At 45.4% G+C, this 17,964-nt stretch overlaps 1 protein-coding gene across 8 annotated transcripts in view; it reads right to left on the bottom strand.

The window, feature by feature from the left end:
• LOC106595545 (receptor-type tyrosine-protein phosphatase mu) overlaps positions 1 to 17,964 on the bottom strand; it is a 633,856-nt gene that overhangs the window by 44,462 nt on the left and 571,430 nt on the right. For all 8 annotated transcript variants that reach the window (XM_045694494.1, XM_045694495.1, XM_045694496.1 and 5 more), the window contains 3 exons: positions 12,990 to 13,139; positions 10,191 to 10,364; positions 8,674 to 8,805 (listed from right to left, as the gene is read on the bottom strand). In XM_045694494.1, the coding sequence (XP_045550450.1) occupies positions 8,674 to 8,805; positions 10,191 to 10,364; positions 12,990 to 13,139 (456 nt within the window). The remainder of the gene's footprint in view (positions 1 to 8,673; positions 8,806 to 10,190; positions 10,365 to 12,989; positions 13,140 to 17,964) is intronic.

Here is a 17,964-nt window from a genome sequence, read left to right as displayed (position 1 = left end):
TATATTACCTAGACAACATACACCTGTATAGTCAGTATATTACCTAGACAACATACACCTGTATAGTCAGTATATTACCTAGACAACATACACCTGTATAGTCAGTATATTACCTACACAACATACACCTGTATAGTCAGTATATTACCTAGACAACATACACCTGTAATGTCAGTATATTAACTAGACAACATACACCTGTATAGTCAGTATATTACCTAGACAACTACACCTGTATAGTCAGTATATAACCTAAACAGCATACACCTGTATAGTCAGTATATTACCTAGACAACATACACCTGTATAGTCAGTATATTACCTAGACAACATTCATCTGTATAGTCAGTATATTACCTAGACAACATACACCTGTATAGTCAGTATATTACCTAGACAACATACACCTGTATAGTCAGTATATTACCTAGACAACATACACCTGTATAGTCAGTATATTACCTAGACAACTACACCTGTATAGTCAGTATATTACCTAGACAACTACACCTGTATAGTCAGTATATTACCTAGACAACATACACCTGTATAGTCAGTATATTACCTAGACAACATACACCTGTATAGTCAGTATATTACCTAGACAACATACACCTGTATAGTCAGTATATTACCTAGACAACTACACCTGTATAGTCAGTATATTACCTAGACAACTACACCTGTATAGTCAGTATATTACCTAGACAACTACACCTGTATAGTCAGTATATTACCTAGACAACATACACCTGTATAGTCAGTATATTACCTAGACAACATACACCTGTATAGTCAGTATATTACCTAGACAACATACACCTGTATAGTCAGTATATTACCTAGACAACTACACCTGTATAGTCAGTATATTACCTAGACAACTACACCTGTATAGTCAGTATATTACCTAGACAACATACACCTGTATAGTCAGTATATTACCTAGACAACATACACCTGTATAGTCAGTATATTACCTAAACAACATACACCTGTATAGTCAGTATATTACCTAGACAACATACACCTGTATAGTCAGTATATTACCTAGACAACATACACCTGTATAGTCAGTATATTACCTAGACAACATACACCTGTATAGTCAGTATATTACCTAGACAACATTCATCTGTATAGTCAGTATATTACCTAGACAACATACACCTGTATAGTCAGTATATTACCTAGACAACATACACCTGTATAGTCAGTATATTACCTAGACAACATACACCTGTATAGTCAGTATATTACCTAGACAACATACACCTGTATAGTCAGTATATTACCTAGACAACATACACCTGTATAGTCAGTATATTACCTAGACAACTACACCTGTATAGTCAGTATATAACCTAAACAACATACACCTGTATAGTCAGTATATTACCTAGACAACATACACCTGTATAGTCAGTATATTACCTAGACAACATTCATCTGTATAGTCAGTATATTACCTAGACAACATACACCTGTATAGTCAGTATATTACCTAGACAACATACACCTATATAGTCAGTATATTACCTAGACAACATACACCTGTATAGTCAGTATATTACCTAGACAACTACACCTGTATAGTCAGTATATTACCTAGACAACTACACCTGTATAGTCAGTATATTACCTAGACAACATACACCTGTATAGTCAGTATATTACCTAGACAACATACACCTGTATAGTCAGTATATTACCTAGACAACATACACCTGTATAGTCAGTATATTACCTAGACAACATACACCTGTATAGTCACTATATTACCTAGACAACATACACCTGTATAGTCAGTATATAACCTAGACAACATACACCTGTATAGTCAGTATATTACCTAGACAACATACACCTGTATAGTCAGTATATTACCTAGACAACATACATCTGTATAGTCAGTATATTACCTAGACAACATACACCTGTATAGTCAGTATATTACCTAGACAACATACACACACAGCAGAAAAGTTGACACAGAGAAATGCAGTGCACATAGACACACACTCAAACATCACCAGCATAACAAGCAGGCAAACACACATGCACTCTCTCTCTCTCACACACACACACACACACACACACACACACACACACACACACACACACACACACACACACACACATACACACACACACACACACACACACACACAAAGAGATTGCAGAAATACAGGTGGAAGAAAACCTATCTCTGCCTCCTCTGAGAGCCAATCAGAACGACAAATTCAACAGATGCAAAACAAAGATACTGATGGAGCGAAAGTAACTCCAACTCCCTTCCTCCCTCCCCTCCTCTCCCTTCCTTCCTCCCTCCCCTCCCTTCCTCCCTCACCTCCTCTCCCTTCCTCCCTCACCTCCTCTCCCTTCCTCCCTCACCTCCTCTCCCTTCCTCCCTCAGCTCTCTTCTTCTCTGCTCCCCTCCTCTCCCTTCCTCCCTCACCTCCTCTCCCTTCCTCCCTCACCTCTCTTCTTCTCTGCTCCCCTCCAACTCCCTTCCTCCCTCACCTCTCTTCTTCTCTGTTCCCCTCCCCTCCTCTCCTTTTCTCCCCCTCTCTTCTTCTCTGCTCCCCTTCCTCCCTCACCTCTCTTCTTCTCTGCTCCCCTCCTCTCCTTTTCTCCCCCCTCTCCCTTCTCTGCTCCCCTCCCCTCCTCTCACTCCCTCCCCCTCTCTTCTTCTCGGCTCCCCTCCTCTCCCTCCCTCCCCCTCTCTTCTTCTCTGCTCCCCTCCTCTCTTTTTCTCCCCCTCTCTTCTTCTCTGCTCCCCTCTTCTCCCTTCTCTGCTCCCCTCCTCTCCCTCCCTCCCCCCTCTCTTCTTCTCTGCTCCCCTCCTCTCCCTTTCTCCCCCCTCTCCCTTCTCTGCTCCCCTCCTCTCCTTTCATTCCCCTCTCTTCTTCTCTGCTACCCTCTCCCTCCCTCACCTTCCTTCTTCTCTGCTCCCCTCCTCTCCTTTTCTGCTCCCTTCTCTGCTCCCCTCCTCTCCTTTTCTCCCCCCTCTCTTCTTCTCTGCTCCCCTCCTCTCCCTTCTCTCCCTTCTCTGCTCCCCTCCTCTCCCTTCCTCCCTCCCTCCCTCACCTCCCTTCTTCTCTGCTCCCCTCCTCTCCCTTTCTCCCCTCTCTTCTTCTCTGCTCCATCCTCTTCCTTTCTCCCCCTCTCTTCTTCTCTGCTCCCCTCCCTCCCTCCCTCCCTCCCTCCCTCCCTCCCTCCCTCCCTCCCTCCCTCATCTCTCCCTTTCCCTCACCCCTCTTCTTCTCTCCTCCCCTCCTCTCCCCCTCTATTCTTCTCTCCTCCCTCACACTCCCGTCTCTTCTTCTCTCCTCCCCTCCTCTCCTTTTCTCCCCCTCTTCTTCTCTCCTCACCTCCTCTCCTTTTCTCCCACTCTTCTTCTCTCCTCCCCTCCTCTCACTTTCTTTCTCCCCCCTCTTCTTCTCTCCTCCCCTCCTCTATTCTTCTCTCATCCCTCACACTCTCTTCTTCTCCCCTCCCCTCCTCGCCATTTCTCCCCCTCTCTCACTTCCTCTAACTTCCTTCCTCACATCACTTTTTTCTCTTTCCCTTCCTCTCTATCTCAACCCCCCATCGCTCCACCTGAGCTACAGTGAGAATATTGAATGAAAGGCCCTGCCAGCCAGCGTGTGTGTGTGTCAGCTAGCCAGTCAGTCACCCAGGGAGAGAGGGGAGAGAGCAGCGAGAGCAGCCCAGCCAGAGGCTTTGATCCCTGGGTGTGATGACAGGGCCTGGGGCCTGGAGGGCTGGAGCTCCCGGAGAGATCCTCCACAGATTTCTGTCTATATATTTTATCTACCATCTATAATCCTGTCCTGTCTATGTGACTGATATTGATGATGTACAGAGATCCATCTATAATCCTGTCCTGTCTATGTGACTGATGTTGATGTTGAATAGAGATTCATCTATAATCCTGTCCTGTCTATGTGACTGATGTTGAACAGAGATCCATCTATAATCCTGTCCTGTCTATGTGACTGATGTTGAACAGAGATCCATCTATAATCCTGTCCTGTCTATGTGACTGATGTTGAACAGAGATCCACCTATAATCCTGTTCTGTCTATGTGACTGATGTTGATGATATACAGAGCTTTGGAATTTTTTGTAACTTTATTATTTATCATTATTGACTATATATTTATCCTCTACCTTCAGAAGCAGGTACTGCAGTGACGCCTCTTGCACTGAGATGCAGTGTCTTAGACCCACGGCACCAGTCGGGAGCTACTCCTTGACTTATTCCACATTTTGTTGTGTTACAGCCTGAATTCAAAATGGATTACATTTTTTTTTTAAAACCTCACCCATCTACACACAATACCCTATAACGTCAAAGTGGAAACATGTTTTTTGAAATTTTTGCAAATTCATTGAAAATGAAACACAGAAATATCAAATTTACATAATTATTCACACCCCTTCGTAAATACTTTGTAGAATCACCTTTGGTAGCGATTAAAGCTGTGAGTCTTTCTGGGTAAGTCTCTAAGAGATTTCCACACCTGGATTGAGCAACATTTACCCATTATTCTTTTCTAAATTCTTCAAGCTCTGTCAAATTGGTTGTTGATCATTGCTAGACAACCATTTTCAGGTCTTGCTGTAGATTTTTAAGTAGATTTCAGTCAAAACTGCAACTCAGCCACTCAGGAACATTCACTGTCTTCTTGGTAAGCAACTCCAGTGTATATTTGTGCATTCGGTTATTGTCCTGCTGAAAGGTGAATTAATCTCCCAGTGTCTGGTGGAAAGCAGACTGAACCAGATTTTCCTCTAGGATTCTGCCTGTGCAGAATCCATTCCATTTCTTTTTTATCCTGAAAAACTCCCCAGTCCTTCACAATTACAAGAACACCCATAACATGATGCAGCCACCACTATGCTGGAAAAGATGGCGAGTGGTACTCAGTAATGTGTTGTATTGCATTTGCCCCAAACATAACACTTTGTATTGAGGACAAAAAGTTCATTGCTTTGACACATTTTTTGCAGTATTACATTAGTTCCTTGTTGCAAACAGGATGCATGTTTTGGAATATTTTTATTCTGTACAGACTTCCTTCTATTCACTCTGTCATTTAGGTTAGTATTGTGGAGTAACTACAATGTTGTTGATCCATCCTCAGTTTTCTTCTTTAACATCCATTCAACTCAGTAACTGTTTTAAAGTCACCATTGGCCTCATGGTGAAATGACTGAGCGGTTTCCTTCCTCTCTGGCAACTGAGTTAGGAAGGACGCCTGTATTTTTGTAGTGACTGGGTGTATTGATACACCATTCAAAGTGTAATGAATAACTTCACCATGCTCAAAGGGTTATTCAATGTCTGCTTTTTATTTATTTTCACCCATCGACCAATAGATGCCCTTCTCTGCAAGGCATTTAAAAACCTCCCTGTTCTTAGTGGTTGAATCTGTGTTTGAAGTTCACTGCTGGACTGAGGGACCTTACAGATAATTGATTGTGTGGGGTACAGAGATGAGGTAGTCATTCAAAACAGAGTCCATGCAACTTATTATGTGACTTGTTATGAACATTTTACTCTTGAACTTATAAAACTTCAACATTTCGAAAAAAAACATAATTCCACTTTGACATTATGGGGTGTTGTGACATTATGGGGTATTGTGTGTAGGCCAGTGATACAAAATGTAAATGTATTTCATTTAAAATTCAGGCTGAAACACAACAACAACAAAAGTTTAGGGGTATGAATAATTTGTGAAGGCACTGTATCCAATCCAATCCTATCTTATCTATCCTATCCAATCCTATCATATCTATCCTCTCTTATCCAATCATATATATCCTAACATAGCCTATCTTATCCTATACAATCCTATCATATCTTATCATATCTGTCCTATACCATATATCCCATTCCATCTAGCATATCTATCCAATCAATCCTATCCTATTCTATCCCATCCTCACCTATCTATCTTATCCAATCTATCCCATCCCATCCTATCCTATCATATCCCCACATATCCTATCCAATCTATCCAATCAATCCTATCCTATCCCATCCTATACAATATATCATATCCAATCTATCATATCCTATCCCAAATATCCAATCCAATCTATCCTATCCATCCTATCCTATCCCAAATATCCAATCCAATCTATCCTATCCATCCTATCATATCCAATCTATCCTATCCAATCCTATCCATCCTATCTATCCTATCCATCCTATCCAATCTATCCTATCTATCCTATCCTATATATCCTATCCTATCCTATCTATCATATCCTATCCTATCTATCCTATATATCATATCCTATCCTATCTATCATATCCTATCCTATCTATCCTATCTATCATATCCTATCCTATCTAATCTACCCTATCTATCCTATCCTATATATCATATCATATCCTATCTATCCTATCATATCTATCCTATCCTATCTATCCTATCCTATATATCATATCCTATCCTATTTATCTATCCTATCTATCCTATCCTATATATCATATCCTATCATATCTATCCTATACTATCTATCCTATCTATCCTATCCTATCTATCCTATATATCCTATCCTATCTATCCTATCATATCTATCATATCCTATCTATCATATCCTATCCTATCTATCCTATACTATCTATCCTATCTAATCTATCCTATCCTATCTTATCCTATCTATCCTATCCTATCTATCCTATCCTATTGTAACAGAAGTTGTCATGGAGAGAAGACCAAGGCGCAGCAGGTATGTGAATACTCATATTTAATTTCAAAAAAGGAGTAAAGCATCCACTTGACAAAACAATAAAGGTGACAACAGCAACAGTTCTGCAGGCTATTAAACGCAGTGCAAAAACAACCACCCACAACCCCAAAGAAAAACACACACACCTATATAGGACTTCCAATCAAAGGCAACTCAACACACCTGCCTTCAATTGGAAGTCCCAATCAACAACACAATCATTCACATACACAAAAACTGCCACGTCCTGACCCCAAAACTAATACAATAGCTCCATCTGCTGGTCAGGACGTGACACCTATCTATCCTATCCTATCTATCCTATCCTATATATCCTATCCTATCCATCATATCCTATCCTATTCTATCTATCCTATCCTATATATCCTATCATATATATCCTATCCTATCCTATCTATCTATCCTATCCTATCTATCCTATCCCATCTATCCTATACTATCCTATCCTATCCTATACTATCTATCCTATCCTATCCTACCTATCCTATCCTATCCTATCCTACCTATCCTATCCTATCCTATCCTATCCTATCCTATCCTATCCTATCTATCCTATCCTATCTATCCTATCCATCATATCCTATCCAATCTATCCTATCCCCTCTATCCAATCCATCCTATCCTATCCTATCTATCCTATACATCCTATCCTATCCTATCATATCCATCATATCCTATCTATCCTGTCCAATCCATCCCATCTATCCTATCCAATCTATCCTATCTATCCTATCCAATATCTTATCCTATCCTATCCAATCTACCCTCTCCCATCTATTCTATACCATATATCCTATCCAATCCATCCTATACTATCTATCCAATCTATCCTATCCTATCCATCCTATCCTATTATCCATCCTATCCTATCTTGCATCTATTCCACTGTACAATTCTACACCATTTTCATTCTCTGTTATTGTCATGTCTGTATCTGGTGCCTGATATCCTTCAGTATTATAGTCTGGTCTATATCTGGTGCCTGATATCCTTCAGTATTATTGTCATGTCTATATCTGGTGCCTGATATCCCTCAGCATTATTGTCATGTCTATATCTGGTGCCTGATATCCCTCAGTATTATTGTCATGTCTGTATCTGGTGCCTGATATCCCTCAGTATTATTGTCATGTCTGTATCTGGTGCCTGATATCCCTCAGTATTATTGTCATGTCTGTATCTGGTGCCTAATATCCCTCAGTATTATTGTCATGTCTGTATCTGGTGCCTGATATCCTTCAGTATTATTGTCATGTCTGTATCTGGTGCCTGATATCCCTCAGTATTATTGTCATGTCTGTATCTGGTGCCTGATATCCCTCAGTATTATGCAGGCAAGGTGATATTGACAATGTCTTTGTCCTTGAGGGGTGTGTGTGTGTGTGTGTGTGTGTGTGTGTGTGTGTGTGTGTGTGTGTGTGTGTGTGTGTGTGTGTGTGTGTGTGTGTGTGTGTGTGTGTGTGTGTGTGTGTGTGTATCTGTCTGTGCGGGTGCGTGTGTGCGTGCATATGTGTGTGTGTACTGTATGTGTGCATGTGTGTGTGTGTCCGTGCATATGTGTGTGTTTATAATGTGTGTGTGTGTGTGTGTGTGTGTGTGTGTGTGTGTGTGTGTGTGTGTGTAGTTGTGAGTCCTTCTTGTTCCAGGCCTTTTGTAGACACACAAAGTAATTCTTGTATTTTTCTGGGAATCTAATTCACGTCTTTGAGCTGGACTCTGGGGTACAAGGTCCTGTTCAAGGAATCTACCTTCAGATTCTGTCTATTTCACAGTCCATTTCAGACAATGCACAAACTCCCATAGAATTGTTTGTGTGCGTGTGTTATTGTGTACATGTATGTGTGTGTGTGTGTGTGTGTGTGTGTGTGTGTGTGTGTGTGTGTGTGTGTGTGTGTGTACCTGTGCAGGGTCGACATCATTGAGCATCACTATGGAGGTACTGTGGTAATCCAACACCAGCCTCCAGAAATCCTTCACTGTGTTGGGCAGAGGATGTTGGGTCACAATGAACGCTGACGGCTGTTTATAACTCTAAATGAGGCAGGGGGGAGAGAGGGATGGAGAGAGGGGTAGAGAGAGAGGGATGGAGGGGTAGAGAGAGAGGGAGAGAGGGATGGAGGGGTAGAGAGAGAGGGAGAGAGGGATGGAGGGGGTAGAAAGAGAAGATGGAGGGGGTAGAGAGAGAGGGATGGAGGGGGTAGAGAGAGAGCGGGATGGAGGGGGTAGAAAGAGAGGGAGAGGGATGGAAGGGGTAGAAAGAGAGGGAGAGAGGGATGGATGGGGTAGTGAGAGAAAGAAAGAGAGGGGGATGGATGGGGTAGAGAGAGAGAGGGAGAGAGGGATAGAGGGGTAGAGAGAGAGGGATGGAGGGGGTAGAGAGAGAGGGATGGAGGGGGTAGAGAGAGGGGTGGAGGGGGTAGAGAGAGAGGGATGGAGGGGTAGAGAGAGAGGGATGGAGGGGTAGAGAGAGAGGGATGGAGGGGTAGAGAGAGAGGGATGGAGGGGTAGAGAGAGGGATGGAGGGGTAGAGAGAGGGATGGAGGGGTAGAGCGAGAGGGATGGAGGGGATAGAGAGAGAGGGATGGAGGGGGTAGAGAGAGAGGGATGGAGGGGATAGAGAGAGAGGGATGGAGGGGGTAGAGAGAGAGGGATGGAGGGGTAGAGAGAGAGGGATGGAGGGGTAGAGAGAGAGGGATGGAGGGGATAGAGAGAGAGGGATGGAGGGGGTAGAGAGAGAGGGATGGAGGGGATAGAGAGAGAGGGATGGAGGGGGTAGAGCGAGAGGGATGGAGGGGTAGAGCGAGAGGGATGGAGGGGATAGAGAAAGAGGGATGGAGGGGGTAACGAGAGAGGGATGGAGGGGATAGAGAGAGAGGGATGGAGGGGTAGAGTGAGAGGGATGGAGGGGGTAGAGCGAGAGGGATGGAGGGGGTAGAGCGAGAGGGATGGAGGGGTAGAGAGAGAGGGATAGAGGGGTAGAGAGAGGGAGAGAGGGATGGAGAGAGAAAAAGAGATACATGAATTCCATAGACGTGTACCACATTCCCACTAACACACTGTGTGTGTGTGTGTGTTAGTGTGTGTGTGTGTTAGTGTGTGTATCTGTGTGTGCATGTTAGTGTGAGTGTGTGTTAGTGTATCTGTGTGTGTGTGTGTGTGTGTGTGTGTGTGTGTGTGTGTGTGTGTGTGTGTGTGTGTGTGTGTGTGTGTGTGTGTGATCTGTGTGTGTGTGTGTGTGTGTGTGTGTGAGTGTGAGTGAGTGAGTGAGTGAGTGAGTGTGTGTGAGTGTGTGTTAGTGTGTGTTAGTGTGTGTTAGTGTGTGTGTGTATCTGTGTGTGTGTGTGTGTGTGTGTGTGTGTGTGTGTGTGTGTGTGTGTGTGTGTGTGTGTGTGTGTGTGTGTGTGTGTGTGACATACGTCCATAAGAGCAGCGTTGATGTAGTTGGAGCTCTCTCCGTCGATGGTGATGAGGAAGGGCAGACAGCGGTCAGGAGGAAGGACGTCCATACAGCGGTTCTTCTCATGGTTCCTGGGGAGCAGGGCGATACTACAGTCCTCCACACGCAACGTAGGAGTCACCATGTTCAGAGTCTGGAGAGAGAGACACTAGAGGTTACAGTGGGTTACAATGGGTTATAATCGGTTACAGGGCGATACAGTGGGTTACAGTGGGTTGCAGGGCGATACAGGGCGATACAGTGGGTTACAATGGGTTACAGGGCGATACAGTGCGTAACAGTGGGTTACAGAGCGATACAGTGGGTTACAGTGGGTTACAGGGCGATACAGTGGGTTACAGTGGGTTACAGGGCGATACAGTGGGTAACAGTGGGTTACAGGGCGATACAGTGGGTAACAGTGGGTTACAGGGCGATACAGGGAAATACAGTGGGTTACAGGGGGTTACAGTGGGTTACAGGGCGATACAGTGGGTTACAGGGTGATACAGTGGGTTACAGTGGGTGACAGAGGGTTACAGGGCGATACAGTGGGTTACAGGGTGATACAGTGGGTTACAGGGTGATACAGTGGGTTACAGGGCGATACAGTGGGTTACAGCGAGTTACAGTGGGTTACAGGGCGTTACAATGGGTTACAGTGGGTTACAGGGCGATACAGTGGGTTACAGGGCGTTACAGTGGTTACAGGGCGATACAGTGGGTTACAGTGGGTTACAGGGCGATACAGTGGGTTACAGGGCGATACAGTGGGTTACAGGGCGAAACAGTGGTTACAGGGCGATACAGTGGGTTACAGGGCGATACAGGGAAATACAGTGGGTTACAGGGGGTTACAGTGGGCTACAGTGGGTTACAGGGCCATACAGTGGGTTACAGTGGGTTACAGGGCGATACAGTGGGTAACAGTGGGTTACAGGGCGATACAGTGGGTAACAGTGGGTTACAGGGCGATACAGGGAAATACAGTGGGTTACAGGGGGTTACAGTGGGTTACAGGGCGATACAGTGGGTTACAGGGTGATACAGTGGGTTACAGTGGGTGACAGAGGGTTACAGGGCGATACAGTGGGTTACAGGGTGATACAGTGGGTTACAGGGTGATACAGTGGGTTACAGGGCGATACAGTGGGTTCCAGCGAGTTACAGTTGGTTACAGGGCGTTACAGTGGGTTACAGGGCGATACAGTGGGTTACAGGGTGAAACAGTGGTTAAAGGGCGATACAGTGGGTTACAGGGCGTTACAGTGGGTTACAGTGGGTTACAGGGTGATACAGTGGGTTACATTGCGATACAGTGGGTAACAGTGGGTTACAGGGCGATACAGTGGGTAACAGTGGGTTACAGGGCAATACAGGGAAATACAGTGGGTTACAGTGGGTTACAGGGCGATACAGTGGGTTACAGGGCGATACAGTGGGTTACAGTGGGTTAAATGGTGATACAGTGGGTTACAGGGCGATACAGTGGGTTACAGGGTGATACAGTGGGTTACAGGGTGATACAGTGGGTTACAGGGTGATACAGTGGGTTACAGGGAAATACAGTGGGTTACAGTGGGTTACAGTGGGTTACAGGGTGATACAGTGTGTTACAGGGGGTTACAGTGGGTTACAGGCGGTTACAGTGGGTTACAGGGGGTTACAGTGGGTTACAGGGCAATACAATGGGTTACAGGGTGATACAGTGTGTTACAGGGTGATACAATGGGTTACAGGGGGTTACAGTGGGTTACAGGGGGTTACAGTGGGTTACAGGGTGATACAGTGGGTTACAGGGTGATACAGTGGGTTACAGGGAAATACAGTGGGTTACAGTGGGTTACAGTGGGTTACAGGGTGATACAGTGGGTTACAGTCGGTTACAGGGGGTTACAGTGGGTTACAGGGCAATACAATGGGTTACAGGGTGATACAGTGGGTTCCAGGGGGTTACAGTCGGTTACAGGGGGTTACAGTGGGTTACAGGGCAATAGAATGGGTTACAGGGTGATACAATGGGTTACAGGGAAATACAGTGGGTTACAGTGGGTTACAGGGTGATACAGTGGGTTACAGTGGGTTACAGGGTGATACAGTGGGTTACAGGGCGAAACAGTGGGTTACAGTGGGTTACAGGGCGAAACAGTGGGTTACAGTGCGTTACAGTGGTTACAGGGCGATACAGCAGTCCTCCACAAGTGCTGCATCAGATGACCTGGCCTCCACAATCACCCGACCTCAACCCAATTGAGATGGCTTGGGATGAGTGGGACTGCAGAGTGAAGGAAAAGCAGCCAACAAGTTTGGGAAGCAAAATATCGTATATATATACAGGTGTGTGGCTTTTTAAATCATGTCCAGTCAATTGAATTTACCACAGATCCACTCCAATCAAGTTGTTGAAACATCTCAAGGATGATCAATGGAAACAGGATGCACCTGAGCTCAATTTCAAGTTTCATAGTAAAAGGGTCTGAATACTTATGTAAATAAGTTTTTTTTATTTTTAAATACATTTTTTAATAAATTACCAAAAATGTATTACAACCTGTTTTCACTTTTGTCATAATGGGATATTGTGTGTAGATTGATGAGAAAAAAAAAAGATTAATCAATTTTAGAATAAGGCTGTAAAGTAACAAAATGTGGAAAAATGCACTGTAAAAGTGTCAGTGTGGGACAACTTCTGTATCAAACCATGTATTTGATGCATTTGACACCATTCCACTACTTGCTGGCCTAACTGAGGAAAGATCCCAATGGAACACATTCTCACCCTGAACTCCTCTTTGATCTGGGAGGAGTTGGTCTGGGGGTCCAATCGGTTCATTTCATAGTAGACCGAGCGCAGCTGATTGGCCGGAATGGTGGTGTCACCACAAAGACAAGCCTCCAAGATGGCGTCGTGAATGAAGACATATTGCTCCTGGGAAAAGCATAAAAATGGACACAACGAGACAATATAAAATAACAGACAATCAGCATACAGAAAGAGAGGAAATTACCAGAAAGTTAGAATGGAAAGTAAAACAACAACTACAGTATTTAACCCATTTCAGTAATAAGGCCTATATAATAGGGTCTAAATTGAGACCAATGAATTCATCTAAAAAATAAGCACAATTCCCTGTTCACCTTAAAGTGACGGAGAACAGAGCAGAAGGGTATAACAGGTTCACTCCAATCCCCACACACCCACCCACCGCAGCCAACACAGCCAACCCCCCCACATCTACTCACCCACCCAACCCACCCAACGCAGCCACCCCCCTCACATCCACTCACCCACCCAACGCAGCCACAACCAACCTCTCCCCTTCCCCCTACATCCACACACCCACCCAACGCAGCCACAACCAACCTCTCCCCTTCCCCCTACATCCACACACCCAGCCGAGTAGACAGCCACGGCTTAAGGCTTGATGTAAACCAGTTGTGAAGTGACATTTTAGATGAACGGTCCGCTGTCACTTTTGGACCAATACCTACGACGACAGTGAGGTCACTAATTAATAGACACGACATGTGACACGATGATGTCATCTAACGAGCAGCAGGAGGTGTTTCAGAACCTTGTTAGTGAGCCTGAGTGTTCTATTCAGAACTTTAACCTTAAAGATGGAATCCGCAGCAGTAGGGAGAAATAGCGCCACAAAATTAGGCTCTTCTATCGCGCGTGCAAATATGGCGGGGGGGGGGTGACTGTGTTCGTTATTTGCAGTAGCTTCTTTGTTGTTGTAATATTGCAAATGGTGGCATGGCTGTTTCACAATTAATGATTTCAGCTTGAAAGGTTCTGCTGACAAGGAAACAACATGGTGACTAAAACTAATCACAAATTATTATTATATATTTTTTTTTACGCCCGTTTTAACTTGTAAACAAAGCTCAGTTGCAGAAAATATACTGTACAAAAATATAAACGTAACATGAAACAGTTTTAAAGACTTTACTGAGTTACATTATAAAGAAATCAATCAATTAAATTCATTAGGCCCCTAATCTATGCATTTCACATGACTGGACAGGGGCACAGCCATGGGTGGGCCTGGGAGGGCATAGGCCCACCCACTGGGGAGCCAGGCCCAGCCAATCAGAATCAGTTTTCCCCACAAAAGGTCTTTATTAAAGACAGAAATCCTCCTCAGTTTCATCAGCTGTCCAGATGTCTGGTCTCAGATGATCCCGCAGGTGAAGGAGCCGGATGTGGAGGTCCTGGGCTACCATGGTTACATGTGGTCTGCGGTTGTGAGGCCGATTGGATGTACTGCCAAATTCTCAAAAATGACATTGGAGGCGGCTTATGGTAGAGAAATTAACATTCAATTCTCTGGCAACAGTTCTGGTGAACATTACTGCAGTCAGCATGCCAATTACACGCTTTATCAACACTGTGGCATTGTGTTGTACAACAAAACTGCACATTTTAGAGTGTCCTTTCATTGTCCCCAGCACAAGGTGCACCTGTGTAATGATCATGCTGTTTAATCAGTTTCTTGATATGCCACACATGTCAGGTGGCTGGATTATCTTGGCAAAGGAGAAATGCTGACTAACAGAGGATGTAAACAAATTTGTGCACAAAATTTGAGAGGAATAAGCTTTTTGTACTTATGGAACATTTTAGGGATATTTTATTTCAGCTCATGAAACACTTTACATGTTGCGTTTATATTTTTGGCTCAGTATATTTAAAAAAAAAACAAAGTGTTTATTGCAAATGTGAATTTCCACAGACAGACTGAAGCAGCATGTCTGAAAGGCAGTGGGTGGCCGCGGGGTTAGGAACCGTGCCAAAGAACTAAAACACCTACGAGGGATTAACCCACACAATCCCCCCAGCCCAGCCCAGCCCCCCCCACCCCTACACTACTCCCACCCTACCCCATTCTAACCCTACCCCTGGCCCCTCCCCTACCCCACCTCTCCCCCCTACCATCACCCCACCCCTACCGCCAAACCTACCGCCACCCCACCCCTACCCCCACCCCTACACTACCCCTACACTACCACCACGCCATCCCTACCGCCACCCCACCCTACTTCCACCCTACCCCATTCTACCCCTACCCCCACCCCTACACTACACTACCCCCACCCCCACCCCTACACTACCCCCACCCCTACACTACCCCTACATTACTCCCACCCCTACACTACCCCCACCCCTACCCCCACCCCTACACTACCCCCACCCCTACCCCCACCCCTACACTACCCCTACACTACCCCCACCCCTACACTACCCCTACACTACCCCCAACCCTACCCCCACCCCTACACTACCCCACCCCCACCCCTACACTACCCCTACACTACCCCCACCCCTACACTACCCCTACACTACCCCCACCCCTACACTACCCTTACACTACCCCCACCCCTACACTACCCCCACCCCTATACTACCCCTACACTACCCCACCCCTACCACCACCCCTACACTACCACCACCCCTACACTACCCCCACCCCTACACTACACCTACACTACCCCCACCCCTACCCCTACACTACCACCACCCCTACACTACCACCACCCCTACACTACCCCCACCCCTACACTACCCCCACCCCTACCACCACCCCTACACTACCACCACCCCCCACCCCTACCACCACCCCTACACTACCCCCACCCCTACCACCACCCCTACACTACCCCTACACAACCCCCACCCCTACACTACCCCTACACTACCCCCACACCCTACCACCACCCCTACACTACCACCACCCCTACACTACCCCCACCCCTACCACCACCCCTACACTCTCCCTTCACTACCCCCACCCCTACACTACCCCTACACTACCCCCACCCCCACCCTGAACTTGGGGAGTGTGTGTCAGTCAGTCACTCATTTGTTCTCCAGTTGCTGAAGTAACAATCGGCCCGTCTTCATCTATGAAACATTTTCCACCGTTAAATCCAATGACGCCTGTGATTTAAAAGGAATTAGGGTGAAATGATGCATTCAGCCCCACTATGGACGGCTCCAGATGGTCCCTGTTCACAAAGTCCTTCAGTAGAAACCCTAACTCAACACAATTCTACCCTGGTATATAAAGTTAGAAGACACTGCCTGGATGTTGTTCCCCCAAAACCTCATCATTGAGCTAAAACCTGCTCGTTTTACAAACCAGTAAAAAATATTGTATTACCCTTCGTATTGTATTGACTTGTGCCAGCCAGCCTGCCACCCAGTCCAGTCTGTGTATTCTACTCTAGGGATGATGATGTCATAGACGAGTACCCAGAGACATAATGTAGTCAGGGAACGATGAGGCCGTGTGTTGAACCAGATGAGGACTGTTTAATTAGCTGTCGTTGACACCGCCTCTATCACCTCTGTGTGCGGTGAATATCTATCCTGTTGTCTAGTCACTTTTATCCCTCAATGCTACCTCAATGACCTTGGACCCCTGCACTTGGACTTGGTACTGGTACCCCGTGTATATAGCCTGGTACCCGGTGTATATAGCCTGGTACCCGGTGTATATAGCCTGGTACCCCGTGTATATAGCCTGGTACCCGGTGTATATAGCCTGGTACCCGGTGTATATAGCCTGGTACCCCGTGTATATAGCCTGGTACCCCGTGTATATAGCCTGGTACCCCGTGTATATAGCCTGGTACCCCGTGTATATAGCCTGGTACACCCGTGTATATAGCCTGGCACCCCGTGTATATAGCCTGGCACCCCGTGTATATAGCCTGGTACCCCGTGTATATAGCCAAGTTATTGTTACTCGTTGTGGATTTATTCCTCGTGTTGTTATTTGTTCTATGTTTTTCTCTCTGCATTGTAGGGAACGACCCGTCAGTATGCATTTCACTGTCTACAACGGTTGTTTACGAACCACGTGACAAATAACATTTGATTTGAGGTGACGAGACGGGATGGGTGACCTGCATTACTACTGTAAATGAGATGGGTGACCTGCATTACTACTGTAGATGAGAAGGGTGACCTGCATTACTACTGTAAATGAGATGGGTGACCTGCATTACTACTGTAGATGAGATGGGTGACCTGCATTACTACTGTAGATGAGATGGGTGACCTGCATTACTACTGTAAATGAGATGGGTGACCTGCATTGCTACTGTAGATGAGATGGGTGACCTGCATTACTACTGTAGATGAGAAGGGTGACCTCCATTACTACTGTAGATGAGATGGGTGACCTGCATTACTACTGTAGATGAGATGGGTGACCTGCATTACTAGTGTAAATGAGATGGGTGACCTGCATTGCTACTGTAGATGAGATGGGTGACCTGCAATACTACTGTAGATGAGATGGGTGACCTGCATTACTACTGTAGATGAGATGGGTGACCTGCACTACTACTGTAAATGAGATGGGTGACCTGCATAACTACACATGTTCATGAGATGGGTGACCTGCATTACTACTGTAAATGCGATGGGTGACCTGCATTACTACCGTAAATGAGATGGGTGACCTGCATTACTACTGTAGATGAGATGGGTGACCTGCATTACTACTGTAGATGAGATGGGTGACCTGCATTACTACTGTAAATGAGATGGGTGACCTGCATTACTACTGTAGATGAGATGGGTGACCTGCATTACTACTGTAGATAAGATGGGTGACCTGCATTACTACTGTAAATGAGATGGGTGACCTGCATTGCTACTGTAGATGAGATGGGTGACCTGCATTACTACTGTAGATGAGAAGGGTGACCTCCATTACTACTGTAGATGAGATGGGTGA

The sequence above is a fragment of the Salmo salar genome, chromosome ssa14 (assembly GCF_905237065.1).
Source record: "Salmo salar chromosome ssa14, Ssal_v3.1, whole genome shotgun sequence".
NCBI classification, from domain to species: Eukaryota; Metazoa; Chordata; class Actinopteri; order Salmoniformes; family Salmonidae; genus Salmo; species Salmo salar.
This window is presented reverse-complemented; position numbering and strand designations above follow the sequence as displayed.